Source organism: Coregonus lavaretus (genome assembly GCF_964263955.1).
Source record: "Coregonus lavaretus genome assembly, chromosome: 11".
Taxonomy (NCBI): domain Eukaryota; kingdom Metazoa; phylum Chordata; class Actinopteri; order Salmoniformes; family Salmonidae; genus Coregonus; species Coregonus lavaretus.
The window spans coordinates 42928209-42951097 of NC_139998.1; the positions used below are offsets into that span (position 1 = coordinate 42928209).

Sequence of the window (22889 nt, forward strand, 5' to 3'; positions counted from 1 at the left end):
GTAGAAAGGCCCTGTCGTCAATTCCATGTCAGTGAAAACAATGGAACTTTTTAATAGGACAACATTTCACCAAATTATAAAAGAGACCATTGAATTACAAAAATGAATATTTTACTACTTATATGGCATCATATCCTGTTGTTGTTTTGCTTTCTGCCTTTGACACAATCAAAGCTTAGAGCCTTCATTATGACAGAAGTAGGCTAATGTTTCCCCTTTCTTGTTCTGTTTTTTGTTACACCAAATGATTTGATTAATAATGTTAGACTAGCTATGAACTGAACTCTTCACTAAATTGTAAGTTATGAATTCAGTATGAATTTGTTTGTTTCTCTTAGTTGAATTCCAGAGGAATATCAAGGGTTTACTTCGGGCATCATAGCAACAGCAGCTAAAATCTTTGGGACCATTGAATTACTGTACAACATAATTGTTAAGTACCAGACAATTTGAGAATTGTTATAATAATCAGAATTATTTCATGGCAAATAAATAATTGATTCTAGTCCATTTTTGTTAGTTTGTCTTTTCAATAATAAGCTCATCTTCCTAAACCACCAAATGCAGGTATGAACAGAAATACTCACATGGTGAAAAAAAGTATTGCTTAATCCACATTTTCTAGAATGTAGACTTCATAAATACCTATGATGGATTGCGATGGGAAGCTAACAGTTTTCCTCTGATAACGGCCCTTCCTATGGCCATTGGTTAATATAAAATGGAGAAGGATATTATTTGTCAATGTATCTATCAATTAACCGAGATACACCTCTAATTGGTCAAAGCAGTTGTCCCTCAGCTCACGTGCATATTCCCTTCGGAGCCTGATTTACTGTTGGTCTGAGCAGTGGTTGGGGACAGAGTCAAGAGGTTCTCTTTGGTAGTGAAGTTCTTTCATAAAGTGGGAAACCTTCAAAATGGGAACCCGAGACGACGAATACGACTATCTATTCAAAGGTAAGACGCGCCCTACATGTGTAGTAGTAGTCGAAGTTTACATTTACTTGTTTTCGCAGTAGTTGAAGTTGAAAGAGAGAGGAAGTCTCCCCAGCTAGCTAACGTTCACTTTAGCCAAACTAGCTAGCTGATAGCTAACAGGTTACCTAGTTGGCTATCTAATAAGCGGTTATCTGCGGCCTAATAGGTAACGTTAGCTAGCTAAACGTCTCATCACCCTTTAGTTTGGTAGCTAGCTACACTCAGACAATGTGAAAAAGTCACTAGCTACAGTTAACTAGTTTTAATATACTGGAGTGGATAGCATATGGCTAACTAATTAACTAGCTAGTTAGTAAATGTAATGTCTGACAATCAGCTGGGATGGTGTTAGCCAAAGCCACTGGCACTGTGCTAACTAGGCTAGCCATTACCACCAACTAACCAAAGAGATTAGACAGTTTATTGTACAATGCTAGCTTGGTCACCACTTGTCTGACATATTAAGAACAGTTATGACTGACAACTTATCTCTGTCCTAGATACAAAATGTTTTGTCATACAAGTAACTTTCCATAAGTATCAGCACCAGTCATCATGAGTGTCTCATAGACTAGCTACCAGGATAAACATGCTCAGTAGATTTGGGCTTCATTTAGACATTGTTGAATCTAACTGAACAAATGTACCCTGTACTAGTCACCACTCAACCCTCATCTTTTCCACTGTGAGACAGCAGCGCTAATGTTTGTTTTGTTGCCAGTGGTGCTGATCGGAGACTCTGGTGTGGGGAAGAGTAACCTGCTGTCCCGTTTCACACGGAATGAGTTCAACCTGGAGAGCAAAAGCACCATTGGTGTGGAGTTTGCCACCCGCAGCATTCAGGTAGACAGCAAGACGATAAAGGCACAGATCTGGGATACAGCTGGACAGGAGCGCTACAGAGCCATCACCTCAGCGTGAGTGGAGGAGGATGCTCAATAATGTTAAGGATGCTCGTCTTCCTGTAACCTGCCCTTTACGGAACAAACTTATTTGGATAGTATTGAAACCATTCTGAGAAAATGCTTCTGTCTAAATCCCACAACCTTTGACCTCCTATTCTCCTTGCTCTGGCCCAATCAGGTACTACCGGGGGGCAGTGGGGGCTCTCCTAGTGTATGACATTGCCAAGCATCTAACCTATGAAAATGTGGAGCGCTGGCTGAAGGAGCTCAGGGATCATGCTGATAACAACATCGTCATCATGCTGGTGGGCAACAAGAGTGACCTGCGCCACCTCAGGGCAGTTCCCACAGACGAGGCTCGTGCCTTTGCAGGTAAACAACAACCACTGCAACAATAACACTGGAGGAGACAACAGCTCACTCTGGGGACAGAGATGGTTAAAAAGCCACCCATGTTTGTCTTAACTCAATCTTTTCTCTTTTTCTCCCTCAGAGAAGAATACGTTATCATTTATTGAAACATCAGCTTTGGACTCCACTAATGTGGAAGAGGCGTTCAAGAACATCCTCACGGGTAAGCGACAGGATCCACTAAATAAGACTATTTACATTTAATTAGTTTCAAGTCAAATTGTGATTTCTAACACATGAATGGAATGATTGCTGTATCAAGGTAAATATTTAATCATGAGTAACTGACATTTCCTTTTTTGCACAGAAATCCACCGAATCGTATCACAAAAGCAGATAGCTGACAGATCAGCACATGACGAGTCTCCAGGCAACAATGTAGTGGACATCAGTGTCCCCCCCACCACCGATGGGCAAAAAAACAAAGTACCGTGCTGTCAAAGCCTGTGACACTCAATACCACTGCCCCACCTCCATCCCACCCCTCACTCTCTTCAGCTGCTTTTCTCCTGGGTGTTGTGCTGCTGCTGTCTCTATTCCTCCATGTGTTTTAGAAGTCTCCTAGAAACTCAGACTTTGTAGATAACATTCCTTTTTCACTTTTTTTCTCATGTTCGTTGTTTGTCTGTATGCTATCCTCTTCTAACCTCAACTTGTCTTTTACCAAGTGCTCTGATTTTTCGGCGGTCTTTTTTTGGGGTCTATTTTGTATTCAGGCTCTGATCATGTGACCCAATCCTGTAGAAGGAATGGTGAGGGATCAGTTTGTCCTGAGCTTTCGGGTCAATTCTAGATGGGATACAGCTTGTGTCAAAATTGACATCAAGTTGAAATATTTTGCATTTTAGCTAACCCGAACCCTTTTCCTAAAACCCAATTATCCTAACATGCCATGTTAGTTATCCTAACCTGCTGTGTAAATTCTCCTAATCTGCTACGAAAAGTACATTTTCACAAAAGCTGTATCCCTTCTAGATAAAACCGAGCTTCTGGTTGCCTCCTTGCTGTCCTCGGAGACCCTGTCTTGAGTGTGGCATGAAAGGAGCAAGAACAGGGACCTGGGTAGTGACAAACTTGGGCTGATATGTGTTTCAGAAAATTGTGAATTTAATTTTTTGTTTAAGTCTGAGGTTCACAGAGATACCAAAGTGTGGCTGAAATCATTTTCAACCTGAAATAATCTCATCTAAACAGTAAACTTGCAGAGAGGTACATTTGTCAAGATTGGACTTTTACCAATTGTTTCATGTGCTTTGTTTCACTGTTAGCTGCTGCCACTGTTCTCTCTGTCATTAGATTATACTTGGAACTGATCCAGTAGTCAGACTACAATTGAAAGCAAAAGTGAATATGAAACTTGTGTCCTGCTGATCATTTCAATGGAACTCGCCATGTAAAATCAACAACAAATTCTAAATGACTAACGTCTTCAAATCCCAACACTTAGCTTGGTTTTGTTTGTGGGGTGGGGTGGGGTGGGGTGGGGGGGGGGCTAATAAAACACTGCAATATCTAGGGTGGAGAATGCTATCATTGCTTCACTCTAGTCAAACCATGAAAGTGTCTCAAATTTGAGTTGACAGTGGAATTTAAGGAAGGATGGTTGCCTTTGTATGGTTGGCTATAATGCCTTATCTCCCCTTTCTAGTAGAATTGCCTTTTTGGCAGTGTGGTCACAAGTATGTAATTTTCTGTCACAGGTCCAACTTTTAATTCAATAAACAAATCTGTTCATCTGCCTTTTCATCAAGGAACATTGAAATGGAAATAAACCAAATTCATGTCACGTTGGCAGACATTTTCTTTGAATAAACAGAACTCTCTTCTCAAGTCTTGTAATTAAGTGCTGAAAATGTCCTGCAGAACTTCTATTGGTGTATGTATAGCATATAACATTGAATGCTTGATACAGAAATACATGTTCACATAACTGCTACCAGTAGGAAGTAGGAGAACCAATATCATCTCAAATGCAATTTGAGACTTATTTACAGATTTTGAAGAATTGAATGCACAGATGCCCAAAAAATATATGAAATGTAATGGTAGACTTATGCAATATAGACTTGGTTGAACACTTTGAAGACTTTACTTCAAGATACAGTACATGCTCACCAGAAAATAGTGTTAATTAGATATTGTGCAACTTTGATGAAATGTCTGAATGTGAATCTTTTTTTCTTTATTTTTTTACTATATGCCTGATCAGCTTTAGATTAATTAATTTCAGTCAATGATTAAAAAAATGTTTTATCCATGATTTATGCACATGATGAATGATACCACACATTCAACTACTCTAATACAAGGAAGACATACTGAATTACAGCAGGTCTTTTTTAAAGGGTATTAAATTCGTTTTATTAAATGTTTACGCGCAATCCACTATGTAAATATAGCAAGTCGCTTTTTGTTCGTGATGAATTAAACGTGGGAGGCCTACATTGGCATACAAAATGTGTGCTTGCTTCTGGTGTTAATGTACATTTGACAAAATAAAGGTCCCTTCCATATGGAAAAAAGTATTGTACATCAATCTGTTTTATTTCACATACAAAGGGGTGAGATATTGTATTTCTATCAGTTTTCTATATTTTACATTTTGTAGCCTAGTAATCGGGAGCAGAAAGCCAGCCAAATTGGCGAGCAAGGTAACTGTTGAGCGGAAACGCCGTCGGTGGAGGAGGGTTTCCACTAGTTACCACAGCCATAAAGTCAGAATTGTCTATATCTTAAAAATGCATAACTAAAATGTGCTTAATTTATGGTTAAGATTATGCATTCATTTAGCAGTGTGGTTAAGGTTAGGGTTAAAGTTAAGTTTAAAATCAGATTTTAAGAAAATAAATGGTAGAAATGGGCGGGGTTTATGACTTTGTGGCTGTGTGACGACCGTGGAGGAGGCTACCACAGATTATTATTTTTTTGTATGAGGCTATTGTTGTCGTCTGTCAGCTAGACGAGAACTGGCATAGATACTTAGCTAGCTGAAAGGAATTCTCAATGAGTATTTAATATATTGACAACCACACATATCACCTGTTAAAATGAAAAAAGGAGGAACGCAGTGAGTAATACATTTTCTTCTATCGTCTCGGTCGGCTGGCTAACATAAATAGCTAACTGGGTAACATGAAGAAGCTAGCCGGCTAACTAGACCCTTTTCATAGTAGAAGGCATTCGCTTAAATCAACGCCACTGCTGTGAACACATTAAATCATAATACATTGTCATTTTCATGTAGCAAGCAGTATGGTATCTAGTGTGGTCTATCTTGAGCTAGCTCGATAGGCTTAGTTAGCAAGCTACTGTAGCAAGTTAAACAGCTGGCTGACCATTATCCAGCTGTGTCGGGGGTTTGTGTCTGTATTTGAGTGTGTTGTCGGGATTCGACACCTAGCATTATGTACCTAGCTTGCTAACTAGCTAGGTTTGCTTGTAGTAACCACATTGATTAATATATAAAATCAAAATTATCCCCCCTAATATCGTGATATTCTGCTATCTGGTTAGACACTGGTGTCTGTATTGTATTTTTGATTGTCCAATAAAAATGCAATGGTCTTCGAGCTTTTCATGTTGGCTTTGATATCAAAAATATACATTGAAATGTTTTATTTTCTCCAAAACTATCATTAGGTCATGTCAGTGCATTTCCTAGAAGTTGTAAGGCACATCCCATACAGACTGATTAATTCAGTGAGCCTATTTGGGTGAGGATATCTACAGTGCATTCGGAAAGTATTCTGACCACTTCACTTTTTCCACATTGTTACTTTACAACCTTATTCTAAAATTGATTAAATTGTTTCTTTCCTCAATCTACACACAATACCCCATAATGACAAAGCAAAGACAGGTTTAGACATTTTTGCAAATTAAATAAACTGAAATCACATTTAGATAAGTATTCAAACCCTTTACTCAGTACTTTGTTGAAGCACCTTTGGCAGCGATTACAGCCCCGGGTCTTCTTGAGTATGATGTTACAAGCTTGGCACACCTGTATTTGGGGAGTTTCTCCCATTCTTCTCTGCAGATCCTCTCAAGCACTGACAGGTTGGATGGGGAGTGTCGCTGCACAGCTATTTTCAGGTCTCTCCAGAGATGTTCGATTGGGTTCACGTCCGGGCTCTGGCTGGGCCACTCAAGGACATTCAGAGGCTTGTCCTGTTTCTCATGGTCTGAGAGTCCTTTAGGTGCCTTTTGGCAAACTCCAAGCGGGCTGTCATGTGCCTTTTACTGAGGAGTGGCTTCCGTCTGGCCACTCTACCATAAAGGCCTGATTGGTGGAGTGCTGCAGAGATGGTTGTCCTTCTGGAAGGTTCTCCCATCTCCACAGAGGAACTCTGGAGCTCTTTCAGAGTGACCATCGGGTTCTTGGTCACCTCCCTGACCAAGGCCTTTCTCCCCCGATTGCTCAGTTTGGCCGGGCGGCCAGCTCTAGGAGACTTGGTGGTTCCAAACTTCTTCCATTTAAGAATGATTGAGGCCACTGTGTTCTTGGGAACCTTCAAAATGCAGCAGACATTTTTTGACCTTATGGCATGGTTTTTGCTCTGACATGCACTGTCAACTGTGAGACTTTATATAGACAGGTGTGTGCCTTTCCAAATCATGTCCACTCAATTGAATTTAACACAAGTGGACTCCAATCAAGTTGTAGAAACATCTCCAAGGATGATCAATGGAAACAGGATGCACCTGAGCTCAATTTCGAGTCTCATAGCAAAGGTTCTTAATACTTATGTAAATAAGGTATTTCTGTTTTTCATTTTTGTTTTCATTTGCAAAATATTTTAAAAATATTTTTTCGCTTTGTCATTATGGGGTATTGTGTGTATATTGATGAGGAAAAACATTAATTTAATCCATTTTAGAATAAGGCTGTAACGTAACAAAATGTGGAAAAGGTGAAGGGGTCTGAATACTTTCCGAATGTACTGTATGTGTGGGGTACAGAGATGAGATGACAGCTGTTTATCACTCTCTTGTGCCCTGCTGCTCATACAGAGGTTGCCCTTTAGAAGTAGCTGTGTTGTGTTTTGGCAAATTGGCTCAACTGGATTTTCAGACAAGAAGATCATTATTTTTTCCCCCATATTTAATACAATACAAATTATCAATGTTTTGAAGAAATGTTTAGATTCTATTTCATGTTGCCATCATTTAGGCCGCATACAGCTCAGTGTTCTAATGTTGGTCAAAGAAAATGATTATTATATATATGATAAACCTCACTATTTGTCTCATAATAAGTTCTGTGAAGTAACCAGTAGTGTATTGTATGAAGTGAATGAGGTCCTAACTCCATCCCATCGCTCTTCAGCCGTTGGGCCTAACTGCTCTGACCTGAGGGAGCTGAGTCTGCTCCCCCCATAATCCCTTTGACCACTGACTCTTGACCCCTGGACGGTGTAACCATGACAACGGGGGAGTGTTGCCACCTCCCGGGCTCCCTGTGCGACTGCACTGGCAACGCTGGCCTGTCCAAAAGTGTGGAGGAGTCGGATAACTGCAGAGCACAGTATGTCACCCAGGTCACAGCCAAAGATGGGCGGCTGCTCTCCACCATCATCAAACCTTTGAGCACACAGAGGTACTGTGGCTGAAAACTCCTGAAAACATTCATACTTTCAGAGCTAAGCATTTATGAGATATTCAGGGCTTTCCAACAGGTTTTTATAGTAGTCATATTTGGAACTCGTGAAAGTGTATGCAAGTATGTGTCAGAGTGTGGGTGTTCCCGGAAAGATAATGTCTCACTCTCACAGTTAGCCTCGGCATGTATGAGAATTAGCTTAGCTGTTAAGACTGTGACATGTTATCCCAAGTGGCATCCGGCAGGCTGTAGTAAGTAAACCCAGTTAGAGTACCCTGTTCAGGACCTCTCTCTTCCTCTTTCCTCCAGCGATGGGCCAATCTGCCGGATCTGCCACGAGGGGGCCAACGGCGAGGGGCTTCTGTCCCCTTGCAACTGCACAGGGACTCTGGGCACGGTGCACAAGAGCTGCCTGGAGAAGTGGCTCTCCTCCTCCAACACCAGCTACTGTGAGCTGTGCCACACAGAGTTCACCATTGAGCGCAGGCCCAAGCCCCTCACAGAGGTAACAAAGGTCAATGCCTTTAGCTTGTCTGTGCTCCTCTGCCTGCCTCTGTGTGTGTGGTTGTGCTTATGCTGTGTCAAAACACATGAGCATGATTCATTTTTTTCTCTCTTTCTGCTTGCATAGATTACTCAATGCAAAATTGTGTTTGTAGGTAGCTGCAATACTTATGTGTTGATATAGAATTTCTGGCCTTGCTCATGGGTCACCAACATGCAGCTATGTTTACTAAGTTGTGTTTTACTCATGCATATTAAATCCTGAATATGTCAACAGAAATGTAGTTAGGGAGGCATTAGGGATTTTTTGTAATTTTTTTGGGTATGTGCCATAATGTTTATGTAATGAATGATGTATAAACCCAGGAAGTTTAACCCTTGATCTACTAATGGGTATCTCAATAAACCAAACCAAACCCTGAAGAAGAAAAGCAGAGTCCTCCAGTGTCCCCTGTTTGGGCTATAGTGCATGTGCATACTCAGAGCTCATGTAGGCTCAGTACATTTTCTCTTTCTTCTCTGTCCTCTCTTCTCTTTCCACAGTGGCTGCGGGACCCGGGCCCTCGTACCGAGAAGCGCACGCTGTTCTGTGACATGGTGTGCTTCCTGTTAATCACGCCCCTGGCGGCCATCTCTGGCTGGCTGTGTCTGAGGGGAGCCCAAGACCACCTGCACTTCAACAGCAGACTGGAGGCCGTGGGCCTCATCGCCCTCACCATCGCCCTTTTCACCATCTACATCCTCTGGACTCTGGTAAGTAGGCACATATCTAGGATCAGCTGCCCTCCCCAAATCCTAACCTTAACTTTGTTTATAGCTTGGATGAACACCAATATTCTCTACTCTATCCTCTCCTCTACTCTACCCTTCTCTCCTGCAGGTATCCTTCCGCTACCACTGTCAGCTCTACTCTGAGTGGAGACGAACCCATCAGAAAGTACGCCTGCTCCTTCCCGACGCAAAGGGGCGGCATTCTACCCAGCATTCCTTGCTCTCCACCAAGCTGCTGAAAAAGACAGCAGACGAGACCATAGTTTGAGGTCAAAGGTGGGAAGGTTGAAGTTGGTGTTCTTCGTGTGCTGGAGGTTCTCAATGAAAAACCACGTCTCCAACCAGAGCCCAAGCACTTTATCTCTTTTTCTATTAAAATCATTTTTTACCTACGTGTATCATCATCGTCAGCACTTCGTTTTCCGCCCTTTTTTATTTTGTCGTGTGAGCCTCTGATGGTGTTTTTAGTGATCTGGTAAAGAAACCAGTATGTTAGAGGCCAGTGATTACCGTGCAGTATGGTGTTTCTGAAGGTTTTGAGAAGGGCAGTTGATTGGATGGGACTTCGCTGGGCACTGCAAAGGGACGACCAAGGACTCATTGGACAGATGCTCAGTGGAGACGGCTGCTGAAGCTTTAAGACCAAACTCTCTAGTGTTTAAGTGGACAATTCCCTCTTTCTCCTCCCTAATTTTCATTTCAGTCCTTCACAGCCGACTCTAAAAGTGTAGCATGGATCGTTGCCGCTGATCTAACTAAGGCGATCCATCCAGCGGTTGGTTCCCTAACCACTGAGTGTAGAAGTAAGAAGCTTAAAGCTTTGATTCCTGTTTACCAGCCACAGGCTATTAGACTGGGGGGATTATAGATGCTTATGACATTTCTACGCAAGCCAGTTGACTCCCTTCAATTCAACTCCATCTGTTTTCCCCCTTGGTGTGAGCAGGAATGTTGTTAATAAAGATGGAGATTGTGCAATAAAACACTGGACACAGTTTCCTCTCACAGTACGTGATGAGACTGCTACCAACATGCACAGTTTTGCACGCATGTACTATTACTTAAATTTTTCAGGGGAAAGTATTTGTTTTTGTTTTGTTTTACTGTGGGGGATTGTACGAGAGGTTGGTTGAGCTCCCATTGATCTAGTGTTACTAGTTAGTATGTTGAACTGGGTTTCCTCCCTAGAGTATAGAGAGGTCTCGCATACTATCAGCACTTAATGAAAACTGTCCAAATAGAGTGAGCTGATCTAGGTAGGTAGGTCACTGATGGGAGAAATCAAAACTTTATGGAAATGTATATTCCACAAACATGAAGTTCAAACTTTTTGTGGTTGATGGAAAGTAAGTCTTACCTTTCCAGAACAATGTTAGAGTAGCACAAGGTCAAGATCACTCTTCAATAGCTAGTACATTGCTCTCCTACGACGATAAACCAATGAAAGGCTTTTAAATATTGTGTGTTTTTTTGTGTAGTCATAACATTCGCTAGTAATCACATGCAGCAAGAGCATAGATTGGTTAATTGATGTTACTTCAGGTTTTGTAGCAGTTGTATTCCCTTTCTGATATGCAGGCGACCAGACTGACGTCTAGACTCAGACGTCTACAGATGCCGACTGTACCTTGACAGTAGAACCCAGTGTGTGGTGCAAGACCAGTGTAGGCATTGTTCTCACCCATCTACCACAGCTTTAAAACGCATGAGTTGACCTCTGGACAAGAGAGATATGCAAAAACACAGATGTATATGGCTGGCCATGTTATTATCATCTGTTTGGATCTTTTAATGAATATATATGGGTATTTGGTTTGAGTCCCTCTTTGCTCAGTTTTGTATGTTTTACTTTGTTCCTTGTATGGTCCTTTCGGAAGCCCCTCTGTTTTAGCCAAGCTTAATTTCTGCATATTTCTATATGTATTGTTAATCATAGTGTCGTCCATGGTTGAACGTAAAAGTATTGACCCTGAATGTTAACAGGCCTGAATAGAAGAGAGACTGAATGCAAATAGCCTCCTCAGTAGAAAGCTCAAATTATGGTCCACAGAAGCCATAAACCTCAGGCTAGATTTGACGCTAATTTATTTATTTCATAATAGTATTTGTTAGAATCCCTTCATGGTGATCATACTCCTGTGTATTGCTTATTTGTATGTGCAGGTTCAACTCTTCCAGTACCTGTAGGCTTCATGCATAGGTTTGACTGAGGGTTGATCACCTGAGGGGCTTTGCAGTGGGACAGCTAAGCCGTGTAAGTGTTATGCGGCTTTCTGAAATCAACCTGAACAATTTTGATTTCCAGTCACAGTAAATGAAATAAGAAGGTCATCCTCTAAACTTGAACAGCATAGACAGACACTAGTCAGCCTAGTTCAGTGGTGTCCTGTTGGGAGACCCCTTCTAAAAATAGAAGTATCCTCCATGTTCTTTGTTGTTGTTTCTTTTGTAAATTGTCAGTTGGGACTCTAAAGGAATCCTCTTGTCTAGAAAATAAATTTGTTGTTAAATAGTAATACTAGAGCTTAGTATGAGGTTATTTTCCTGTATGCCAATGTGTGTTGTGGAGTGGAACAGTGTTGAGGATCTTTCAGCATGGAGAGAGTTCTTATCTGCATTGTCAGTGATGGGCCACTGCCCTGTCACATGCTGTCTCTGATTGGTCCTTTCGCCTCCACCTGACATATTGGGAGCTATGGATAAGAGCGTCTGCTAAATGATGTAAATGTAAATCTATGGAGACTTTTCAATGTAGGGTGTAGTTACAGCAAGTGTGCAATTTGATAACTTTACTCTTACCTACAGTGAGGGAAAAAAGTATTTGATCCCCTGCTGATTTTGTACGTTTGCCCACTGACAAAGAAATGATCAGTCTATAATTTTAATGGTAGGTTTATGTGAACAGTGAGAGACAGAATAACAACAACAAAATCCAGAAAAACGCATGTCACTAATGTTATAAATTGATTTGCATTTTAATGAGGGAAATAAGTATTTGACCCCTCTGCAAAACATGACTTAGTACTTGGTGGCAAAACCCTTGTTGGCAATCACAGAGGTCAGACGTTTCTTGTAGTTGGCCACCATGTTTGCACACATCTCAGGAGGAATTTTGTCCCACTCCTCTTTGCAGATCTTCTCCAAGTCATTACGTTTTCGAGGCTGACGTTTGGCAACTCGAACCTTCAGCTCCCTCCACAGATTTTCTATGGGATTAAGGTCTGGAGACTGGCTAGGCCACTCCAGGACCTTAACGTGCTTCTTCTTGAGCCACTCCTTTGTTGCCTTGGCCGTGTGTTTTGGGTCATTGTCATGCTGGAATACCCATCCACGACCCATTTTCAATGCCCTGACTGAGGGAAGGAGGTTCTCACCCAAGATTTGACGGTACATGGCCCCGTCCATCGTCCCTTTGATGCGGTGAAGTTGTCCTGTCCCCTTAGCAGAAAAACACCCCCAAAGCATAATGTTTCCACCTCCATGTTTGACGGTGGGGATGGTGTTCTTGGGGTCATAGGCAGCATTCCTCCTCCTCCAAACACGGCGAGTTGAGTTGATGCCAAAGAGCTCAATTTTGGTCTCATCTGACCACAACACGTTCACCCAGTTCTCCTCTGAATCATTAAGATGTTCATTGGCAAACTTCAGACGGCCCTGTATATGTGCTTTCTTGAGCAGGGGGACCTTGCGGGCGCTGCAGGATTTCAGTCCTTCATGGCGTAGTGTGTTACCAATTGTTTTCTTGGTGACAATGGTCCCAGCTGCCTTGAGATCATTGACAAGATCCTCCCGTGTAGTTCTGGGCTGATTCCTCACCGTTCTCATGATCATTGCAACTCCACGAGGTGAGATCTTGCATGGAGCCCCAGGCCGAGGGAGATTGACAGTTATTTTGTGTTTCTTCCATTTGCGAATAATCGCACCAACTGTTGTCACCTTCTCACCAAGCTGCTTGGCGATGGTCTTGTAGCCCATTCCAGCCTTGTGTAGGTCTACAATCGTGTCCCTGACATCCTTGGAGAGCTCTTTGGTCTTGGCCATGGTGGAGAGTTTGGAATGTGATTGATTGATTGCTTCTGTGGACAGGTGTCTTTTATACAGGGAACAAACTGAGATTAGGAGCACTCCCTTTAAGAGTGTGCTCCTAATCTTAGCTCGTTACTTGTATAAAAGACACCTGGGAGCCAGAAATCTTTCTGATTGAGAGGGGGTCAAATACTTATTTCCCTCATTAAAATGCAAATCAATTTATAACATTTTTGACATGCGTTTTTCTGGATTTTTCTGTTCTTATTCTGTCTCTCACTGTTCAAATAAAACTACCATTAAAATTATAGAGTGATCATTTCTTTGTCAGTGGGCAAATGTAAAAAATCAGCAGGGGATCAAATACTTTTTCCCCTCACTGTATAACCTTAAAGATATGTAATGAAATCAGAAATATAATGTAGAAGCTAGTGCATATGAAGGATCATAGCAGTTTGCTCACTTGTGCAGTCTGAGAGGGCCATGATATGATGTTTTCTTTTGCTATGTGAGTCTGAGTTGCCTACAATATGCAACACTGCTCCCTTTGAAGGCAGCTCAGAGACGTACTTGCCTCATTACTCCAGTGTTCTAACCGCTAACTCAAACGGGTCCTTCTCTCCAAAGAAGCATTGATTCTTGTTTTATATATCAAATGACACTTTCACAAAACTATCATGGAAATAAATACAGGTTGGTTGTTTATATAGTCTTATAACACTGACTTTGAAAGGGATTTAAAAGCATTACTGATATTGTAAAATGTTGGATATTGCTCCTCAGATTTTGTTTTTGATTTGAAGACTCAACAAAGATTCCTGGGTATTGTCATGCTCGTATGTAGAAGGCGCAACATACCAGATTTGTAGACTTTGTTTTTGTTTAATGTTTTAATCTCGTTAATTTTGCCACTGTTTTTAACATATTGATGTGGATCATTTGTAATTTATATTCAATTATTCATTAAGGATGGAATCTGCAGTAGCTGAGGAGCGTCGCACAGCATGGTCAAAAAAACGTGTGCTCTTCTATCGCGGGTGCAATGATGTCTGTTGGGGAAAAAATTGTGTTAGTTGTTTTTGTTGTAATATCGCAAACGGACGTGGCAGTTTCACCATTAAGGATTCCAGCTTTAACATGTTTTGAAATACTATAATGTTTATGTTGTGCAGTGGAAAAAGAAAGATGTCTTCACCAAAATATGTTGGTGCTTGCAATCAGCCAAGAAAGTGTGCAAAGCAAATAAAAAATAAACATAAATCACTCCTTTTGTTTTCTTAATGATGCGGACTCTTGCATGTACTACACTGGCCCCTTATTGAATGTTCTTTCAGACTTTACGATTAACTGTATCACAACACATTCAGTCAAAACTAGAATTGTTTACAAAATGTTGCTTGGTCTTTATAGTGTTTTGCACTTTTGTTTACATGGAACATGTCGAATTTGTGTGTTATCCAGTGCCTGGGTTTTCAGTCACTCATCGTTCAACAACCAATGTCACGTCTTAAATGTCAAAAAGTCTAATGTTAACTTACTGGTCAACATTCTCAACTTATAAAACCCATCATCTCCATTTAAGATAAGGCTTGTTTCTAAATCCACTTAAAATAGACCACCAAAGATGAGAGGGTCATGTCATGCAATAATTCTGTTTTCCATCAATGGCCTATATTTCTCTCTTGGCTACAACGACGTAAACAACTGATGGGAGGGGGGACATTTTGAATGTAATCCCTGTGAACAGTTCCTGGACCTAAAGAATGTCTCACTCCCACTCAATGACTGGCAGATAGGCCTATATGAGGCTTAGAATAAACACTGGCATAATATTTTCCATATGCTGCTTTAGCACAACATTTGGCACCACTAGGCTAGCTCTCATGGTGTATAGTGCTGTCCTAGGTCAGAGGAACAGGGCTGGGCGTGGGGGAACGGAAACAACCTTTGTAGACCCCTGCCTCTACAACAGTCTCCATAACCCCAGAACAGGTACACAGGAGACATCTCACATTTTTTACCCACATACATCTAAGGTTGAGCTATTTGAATTCCAATACTGTATAGTGCACTGATAAGTCATATATGATATGTTAATGATGAATGAATTACTTACGTATTACTTTGTTTAAAGGAGTTAATTGAAAAGTCTTACAGTGCTTATTGAAAATAAAACAATGAAAAGGTGAGCCAAATATATTTGAATAAATACGCAATAAGGTACATTTTTGCCATGATAACTGCCTGCAAGAAAGTAAGAGCCACTTAGAAGACAAACACATACATATACCAATGTAATAATTCTGCCTTATTCATGAGTGGCTATATACACAGCATCATCTGAGTGGCGCAGTGGTCTAAGGCACTGCATCGAAGTGCTAGCTGTGCCACTAGAGATCCTGGTTCGAATCCAGGCTCTGTCGTAGCCGGCCGCGACCGGGAGACCCATGGGGCGGCGCACAATTGGCCCAGCGTCGTCTAGGGTAGGGGAGGGAATGGCCGGCAGGGATGTAGCTCAGTTGGTAGAGCATGGTGTTTGCAACGCCAGGGTTGTGGGTTCGTTTCCCACGGGGGGCCAGTATGAAAAATAAAAATAAAAAAAAGATAATGTATGCACTCACTAACTGTAAGTCGCTCTGGATAAGAGCGTCTGCTAAATGACTAAAAAAAAAAAAAAAAAAAAAAAAAAAACATCTAGTGGTCATTGTTCAAATCTACTAGTCCAGCACACTCTATAGAACTTAAAATACAGGTGTAGGATCGCAATTTGATCACTCTTTTGTTGCTGAGATTTTCCTGCACCACAGGAAACGCAGATGAGCTTGTGATTTACATAAATTCACTGAAAACCCACACTAACTCACGTCACGGTTATATTAACAGTATTGCACTTTTCATGTAGGCTACTTTAGACCAGATAATATTATAGACTAAACATTATTTTGCTGTGACAATATAAGTCAAATAAAGATCATACACCTGTACAGCTCAATCCATTTCAAAGAAAACTGCCCTGTTCCTACACTGCAGAAACCTCAACATTGAATCCATGACTGACTGACAAAGTGACAGAAAGGCTTTTTAAAGTTTCACTTCATGGCAGAAGAGCACATGTGAGTTCACAAGTAATAAAAATGATGTTTTGTATACAGACAGGGAGGGGAAAGCAAGGCGTCGCCACATATGGGAACAAAGACAGAATGGGCGGTACAGGATGAGAGAGTGATGTAGGAAGTGGAGGGGGGTTGGGTGAAGGGGGTCACAGGAGTTGTGAGGGTCACAGGCTTTGACAGCACAGTAGTTTGTTTTTTTGCCCACCGGTGGTGGGGGGGACACTGATGTCCACTACATTGTTGCCTGGAGACTCGTCATGTGCTGATCTGTCAGCTATCTGCTTTTGTGATACGATTCTGTAGATTTCTGTAGGAAAAGGAAGAGACAGTTACTGAAAAGAAAATGTATAGACTAGCTAGTTTCCAGTAATGTGAGGTGTGTCGTGGATCCCTCGTCTTACCCGTGAGGATGTTCTTGAACGCCTCTTCCACATTAGTGGAGTCCAAAGCTGATGTTTCAATAAATGATAACGTATTCTTCTCTGAGGGAGAAAAAGAGAAAAGATTGAGTTAAGACAAACATGGGTGGCTTTTTAACCATCTCTGTCCCCAGAGTGAGCTGTTGTCTCCTCCAGTGTTATTGTTGCAGTGGTTGTTGTTTACCTGCAAAGGCACGAGCCTCGTCTGTGGGAACTGCCCTGAGGTGGCGCAGGTCACTCTTGTTGCCCACCAGCATGATGACGATGTTGTTATCAGCATGATCCCTGAGCTCCTTCAGCCAGCGCTCCACATTTTCATAGGTCAGATGCTTGGCGATGTCATACACTAGGAGAGCCCCCACTGCCCCCCTGTAGTACCTGATTAGGACAGAGCAAGGAGAACAGGAAGTCAAAGGTTGTAGGACTAAGATAGAGAAGTACCTCATAACAGTTTACATGGTTCATGGCAGGTTTCAGAAGGGCGTTATGAGCACAAAGTTGTTGATTGCTTGGTACAATCCATTTCGTTGGTCCACTCACGCTGAGGTGATGGCTCTGTAGCGCTCCTGTCCAGCTGTATCCCAGATCTGGGCCTTTATCGTCTTGCTGTCTACCTGAATGCTGCGGGTGGCAAACTCCACACCGATGGTGCTTTTGCTCTCCAGGTTGAACTCATTCCGTGTGAAACGGGACAGCAGGTTACTCTTCCCCACACCAGAGTCTCCGATCAGCACCACTTGCAACAAAACACACAGACCACATTAGCACTGCAATGACAGGCTGCCATTGTATGTGCAGTGCAGTACAGTGGAAAATATGAGATCACATAACAGATCAACAGATACTACAGTAAACCAATTACACGTATACCAAGTGGATTGCTTATCATAATATATTAGGTTTGCATGTCTGGCTTTTTTTTAAAGCTTTGGAAATACAATATTTTCATTGATTGAATACTGCTGAAGACTGAGACAACAGAAAAACACTCAGAAATAAAGTGGTTATATGAGTTATATTATACAAAGTGCTGCTCTGCCTCTTCAGAGGGGGAAAATGATCTGAAATGTGTCCTTCTGGAGTCATGGTGCAGGAAGCTGAGAACCTGTTCCTGCTGGGAACCCGGAGTTGACACTTTTCAGAGGGCCTCTCTTCCTATCGTCTCCTCCAGTCATTGTCCCTTGGAAATCCTCTTTGTGCTCACGCTGTCCCTTTTTCACATTTTCTGTTATCATGTTTTAAGTGTTGAGTGGCGCAGCGGTCTAAGGCACTGCATCTCAGTGCTTGAGGCGTCACTACAGACCCCCTAGTTCGATTCCAGGCTGTATCACAATCGGCCATGATTGGGAGTCCCATAGGGCGGCGCACAATTGGCCCAGCGTCGTCCGGGTTTGGCCGGTGTAGGCCGTCATTGTAAATAAGAATTTGTTCTTAACTGACTTGCCTAGTTAAATACATTTGGAATGTATTTTATAGAGACTGCTGTATACTACACTAGATTGGGTAGCGGGTGTGGTGTGCTTCTGTGGGATTGATTCTAGATAGAACTGCCAAAGGGGGTGGAATTGCAATCTACTGTAGATAGCCTGCAGAGCTCTATCATACTATCCAGGTCTGTGCCCAAACAGTTTGAGCTCCTACTTCTAAAAATCCACCTTTCCAGAAATAAGTCTCTCACTGTTGCCGCTTGCTACAGAACCCCCTCAGCCCTTGGTGACCTAAACTGGGATATGCATAACACCCCTGCCATCCTACAATCCAAACTAGATGCCCTCAATCTCACACAAATTATCAAGGAACCTACCAGGTACAACCCTAAATCCGTAAATATGGACACCCTTATAGATATCATCCTGACTAACTTACCCTCTAAATACACCTCCGCTGTCTTCAACCAGGATCTCAGCGATCACTGCCTTATTGCCTGCGTCCGTAACGGGTCCGCGGTCAAACGACCACCCCTCATCACTGTCAAATGCTCCCTAAAACACTTTAGCGAGCAGGCCTTCCTAATTGACCTGGCCCAGGTATCCTGGATGGATATCGATCTCATTCCGTCAGTAGAGGATGCCTGGTTGTTCTTTAAAAGTGCTTTCCTCTCAATCTTAAATAAGCATGCCCCATTCAAAAAATTCAGAACTAAGAACAGATATAGCCCCTGGTTCTCCTCAGACTTGACTGCCCTTGACCAGCACAAAAACATCCTGTGGCGTACTGCATTAGCATCGAATAGCCCCCGCGATATGCAACTTTTCAGGGAAGTTAGGAACCAATATACACAAGCAGTTAGGAAAGCAAAGGCTAGCTTTTTCAAACAGAAATTTGCATCCTGTAGCACTAACTCCAAAAAGTTTTGGGAAACTAAAGTCCATGGAGAATAATAGCACCTCCTTCCAGCTGCCCACTGCACTGAAGCTAGGAAACACTATCACAACCGATAAATCTACAATTATCGAGTATTTCAACAAGCATTTTGCTACGGCTGGCCATGCTTTCCACCTGGCTACCACTACCCCGGTCACCAGCTCTGCACCCTCCGCTGCAACTTGCCCATGCCCCCCCCCCCACTTCTCCTTCACACAAATTCAGACAGCTGATGTTCTGAAAGAGCTGCAAAATCTGGACCACTACAAATCATCTGGGCTAGAAAATCTGGACCCTTTCTTTCTAAAATTAGCCGCCGAAATTGTCGCAACCCCTATTACTAGCCTGTTCAACCTCTCTTTTGTAACGTCTGAGATCCCCAGAGATTGGAAAGCTGCCGCGGTCATCCCCCTCTTCAAAGGGGGTGACACTCTAGATCCAAACTGTTACAGACCTATATCGATCCTGCCCTGCCTTTCGAATGTTTTTGAAAGCCAAGTTAACAAACAGATCACCGACCATTTCGAATCACACCGTACCTTCTCCCCTATGCAATCCGGTTTCCGAGCTGTTGTCTGGACCTATGGCAGTCTATGGGGGTGCCACAGGGTTCAATTCTTGGGCCGACTCTTTTCTCTGTGTATATCAATGATGTCGCGTTTGCTGCTGGTGATTCTCAGATCCACCTCTACGCAGACGACACCATTTTGTATACATCTGGCCCTTCATTGGACACTGTGTTAACAAACCTCCAAACGAGCTTCAATGCCATACAACACTCCTTCCGTAGCCTCCAACTGCTCTTAAACACAAGTAAAACTAAATGCATGCTCTTCAATCGAACGCTGCTGGCACCCGCCCACCCGACTAGAATCACTTCTCTCGACGGGTCTGACCTAGAGTATGTGGACAACTACAAATACCTAGGTGTCTGGTTAGACTGTAAACTCTCCTTCCAGAATCACATTAAGCGTCTCCAATCCAAAGTTAAATCTAGAATCGGCTTCCTATTTCGCAACAAAGCCTCCTTCACTCATGCTGCCAAACGTGCCCTCGTAAAACTGACTATCCTACCGATCCTTGACTTCGGCGATGTCATTTACAAAATAGCCTCCAACACTCTATTCAGCAAATTGGATGTAGTCTATCACAGTGCCATCCGTTTTGTCACCAAAGCCCCATATACTACCCACCACTGTGACCTGTACGCTCTTGTTGGCTGGTCCTCACTACATATTCGTCGCCAAACTCACTGGCTCCAGGCCATCTATAAATCACTTCTAGGAAAATCCCTGCCTTATCTTAGCTCATTGGTCACCATAGCAACACCCACCCGTAGTATGCGCTCCAGCAGGTATATCGCACTGGTCATCCCCAAAGCCAACACCTCCTTTGGCCGCCATTCCTTCCAGTTCTCTGCTGCCAATGACTGAAACGAACTGCAAAAATCTCTGAAGCTGGAGACTCTTATCTCCCTCACTAACTTTAAGCATCAGTTGTCAGAGCACCTGTACACAGCCCATCTGAAATTAACCCACCCAACTACCTCATCCCCATATTGTTATTTATTTTGCTCATTTGCACCCCAGTATCTCTATTTGCACATCATCTCTTGCACATCTATCATTCCAGTGTTAATACTAATTGTAATTATTTTGCACTATGGCCTATTTATTGCCTTACCTCCATAACTTGCTACATTTTCACACACTGTATATATATTTTCTGTTGTATTTTTGACTTTATGTTTTGTTTTACCCCATATGTAACTCTGTGTTGTTGTTTTTATCGCACTGCTTTGCTTTATCTTGGCCAGGTCGCAAATGAGAACTTGTTCTCAACTGGCTTACCTGGTTAAATAAAGGTGAAAAAATAAATAAACATTGAAACACAACATCTAACAGTAGCTCATCAGTAGAGTTATAAATTGGTATCTGTAAGATTTTGACAAATGTGCTACATTGAGTGGAATAGATTATGGAATGGTCAGAGCATCAGACTATCAATAGGGTGACCCACTGGGAACTTCCTTCCTGGTCATTATCCCATCCTTATCTGATACAATTAGGACAGTCTTTTTTGGACATGTTCAGCTATTATTTATCGTAAGGTAAGTCATATTATAATGTAAACAACTGTTTATGATTGAGTATTTATACTAGGCTAATTCTGTATGAGTATTAGGTCTACCTATGAATTATTGCTGGCTAATTATAGGCTACAACTAATTTAAAATCACTATGAATGAATTATTTCAGATTTGACCCTTTGGTACACTTGGTACACTTGTGAGAAGGATCCTACTAGCTATATTAATTGTATAAAAATCGACATGTTGCTGGCTATAAACCAGCACCTTTGAGGATGATGGTATTGGTGTTATAAAGCAACCTGAGAAAACCTATGTTGTTAGCTAAGTTAGAGCTGTGCATTGCTCAACACAATGCGACAAACCTAGTATACTCAGTATTATATTTAGCAAGCCACAAGATCAGATGGAGGCCATCAATTCCTAATCTATCTGGACATTCTAAAGTGATATGTTAGAATAAAATACATTGTGGGAGCTTCTAACGGTACCCTCATAACTGACAGAATGAGACACAAATCATATGTGTTGTTGCTACCACCAAGAGGCAGCTGGTTACAGCTAGATGGGTAGAAATGGTTAACAGTTATTTTACCTTTGAACAAGAAATCGTATTCATCATCTCTGTTGCCCATGTCTTAAAAATAGTCCGATTCCGATTTAATTGCGATATATTCTTGGTCTAGAGTTTCTGAAGTTGGTTGCAGTGTTTGCGCCTTCCCTTTTTCTCTGTAACCAAATGCGCGAGACAACGCTGGTTTTTCACAGTCCCCGACTGACCGCAGGAAGACAGAATATTCCTTACTCTGCAGAAGGGGAGGAGTTCACTGGCGCCCATGTAAACTGTACGACAATATTAATGGGATTAATTACAGTATTTGTATTGTATTTGTATTGTATTAGGGATCCCCATTAGTTGCTGCCAAGGCAGCAACTACTCTTCCTGGGGTCCAAACACATCAAGACATTACACATAAAACAAAATATAAAACAGTACATCATATAACATTACTACACTACTACATATCCACAACACAAAATTCACGATGCCACCATACAACAATACCACAATGTACGTGTGTGTAGAGTGTGTGTGCTAGCGCCGTGTGCATATGCGTGTGTCTGTACCTGTGCGTGTGTCTCTTCACAGTCTCTTCACAGTCCACGTTGTTCCATAAGGTATATTATATGTTTTTTAAATCTGATTATACTGCTTGCATCAGTTACCTGATGTGGAATAGAGTTCCATGTAGTCATGGCTCTATGTAGTACTGTGTGCCTCCCCTAGTCTGTTCTGGACTTGGGGATTTTGAAGAGACCTCTGGTGGCATGTCTTGTGGTGTATGCATGGGTGTCCGAGCTGTGTGCTAGTAGTTTAAACAGACAGCTAGGTGCATTCAGCTTGTCAACACTTCTTACAAAAACACGTGGTGATTAAGTCAATCTCTCCTCCACTTTGAGCCATGAGAGATTGACATGCATATAATTAATGTTAGCTCTCCATGTACATTTAAGGGCCAGCCGTGCTGCCCTGTTCTGAGCCAATTGTAATTTTCCAAAGTCCCTCTTTGTGGCACCTGACCACACGACTGAACAGTAGTCCAGGTGTGACAAAACTAGGGCCTGTAGGACCGGCCTTGTTGATAGTGTTGTTAAGAAGGCAGACTAGCGCTTTATTATGGACATACTTCTCCCCATTTTAGC

The 22889-nt window shown here is 42.0% G+C and overlaps 3 protein-coding genes across 3 annotated transcripts; 2 read left to right on the forward strand and 1 right to left on the reverse strand.

Moving 5' to 3' along the window:
• The first annotated feature begins 829 nt into the window (after positions 1 to 829).
• LOC311137643 (ras-related protein Rab-11B-like) lies at positions 830 to 4127 on the forward strand. The gene is made up of 5 exons (XM_084172157.1): positions 830 to 960; positions 1703 to 1898; positions 2065 to 2258; positions 2380 to 2460; positions 2605 to 4127. Exons 1-5 carry the CDS (start codon positions 921 to 923, stop codon positions 2745 to 2747), a joined length of 654 nt encoding a protein of 217 aa, XP_084028283.1. The 5' UTR covers positions 830 to 920; the 3' UTR covers positions 2748 to 4127.
• Positions 4128 to 5203: 1076 nt separating this feature from the next.
• On the forward strand, positions 5204 to 14466 carry LOC311137642 (E3 ubiquitin-protein ligase MARCHF2-like). The gene is made up of 5 exons (XM_084172156.1): positions 5204 to 5364; positions 7627 to 7896; positions 8209 to 8404; positions 8947 to 9156; positions 9284 to 14466. The coding sequence occupies exons 2-5, from the start codon at positions 7721 to 7723 to the stop codon at positions 9440 to 9442; spliced, it is 741 nt and encodes a 246-aa protein (XP_084028282.1). The 5' UTR covers positions 5204 to 5364; positions 7627 to 7720; the 3' UTR covers positions 9443 to 14466.
• On the reverse strand, positions 14085 to 21956 carry LOC311137644 (ras-related protein Rab-11B-like). The gene is made up of 6 exons (XM_084172158.1): positions 21781 to 21956; positions 17273 to 17468; positions 16917 to 17110; positions 16715 to 16795; positions 16519 to 16620; positions 14085 to 14249 (listed from the first exon to the last, which is right to left on the reverse strand). Exons 1-6 carry the CDS (start codon positions 21818 to 21820, stop codon positions 14209 to 14211), a joined length of 654 nt encoding a protein of 217 aa, XP_084028284.1. The 5' UTR covers positions 21821 to 21956; the 3' UTR covers positions 14085 to 14208.
• Between the last annotated feature and the right edge of the window lie 933 nt (positions 21957 to 22889).

What these genes read in the sequence shown, in the direction of transcription:
- LOC311137643 (XM_084172157.1), top strand. Translation starts at nt 921, where the DNA reads ATGGGAACCCGAGACGACGAATACGACTATCTATTCAAAG. An exon ending in ATACGACTATCTATTCAAAG is followed by an intron (nt 961 to 1,702) that starts GTAAGACGCGCC and finishes TTTTGTTGCCAG; the next exon opens with TGGTGCTGATCGGAGACTCT. An exon ending in TACAGAGCCATCACCTCAGC is followed by an intron (nt 1,899 to 2,064) that starts GTGAGTGGAGGA and finishes TGGCCCAATCAG; the next exon opens with GTACTACCGGGGGGCAGTGG.
- LOC311137644 (XM_084172158.1), bottom strand. Translation starts at nt 21,820, where the DNA reads ATGGGCAACAGAGATGATGAATACGATTTCTTGTTCAAAG. An exon ending in ATACGATTTCTTGTTCAAAG is followed by an intron (nt 17,469 to 21,780) that starts GTAAAATAACTG and finishes TTTTGTTGCAAG; the next exon opens with TGGTGCTGATCGGAGACTCT. An exon ending in CAGTGTCCCCCCCACCACCG is followed by an intron (nt 14,250 to 16,518) that starts GTGGGCAAAAAA and finishes TTTCCCCAACAG; the next exon opens with ACATCATTGCACCCGCGATA.
- LOC311137642 (XM_084172156.1), top strand. Translation starts at nt 7,721, where the DNA reads ATGACAACGGGGGAGTGTTGCCACCTCCCGGGCTCCCTGTGCGACTGC. An exon ending in AAACCTTTGAGCACACAGAG is followed by an intron (nt 7,897 to 8,208) that starts GTACTGTGGCTG and finishes TCTTTCCTCCAG; the next exon opens with CGATGGGCCAATCTGCCGGA. An exon ending in TCTACATCCTCTGGACTCTG is followed by an intron (nt 9,157 to 9,283) that starts GTAAGTAGGCAC and finishes TCTCTCCTGCAG; the next exon opens with GTATCCTTCCGCTACCACTG.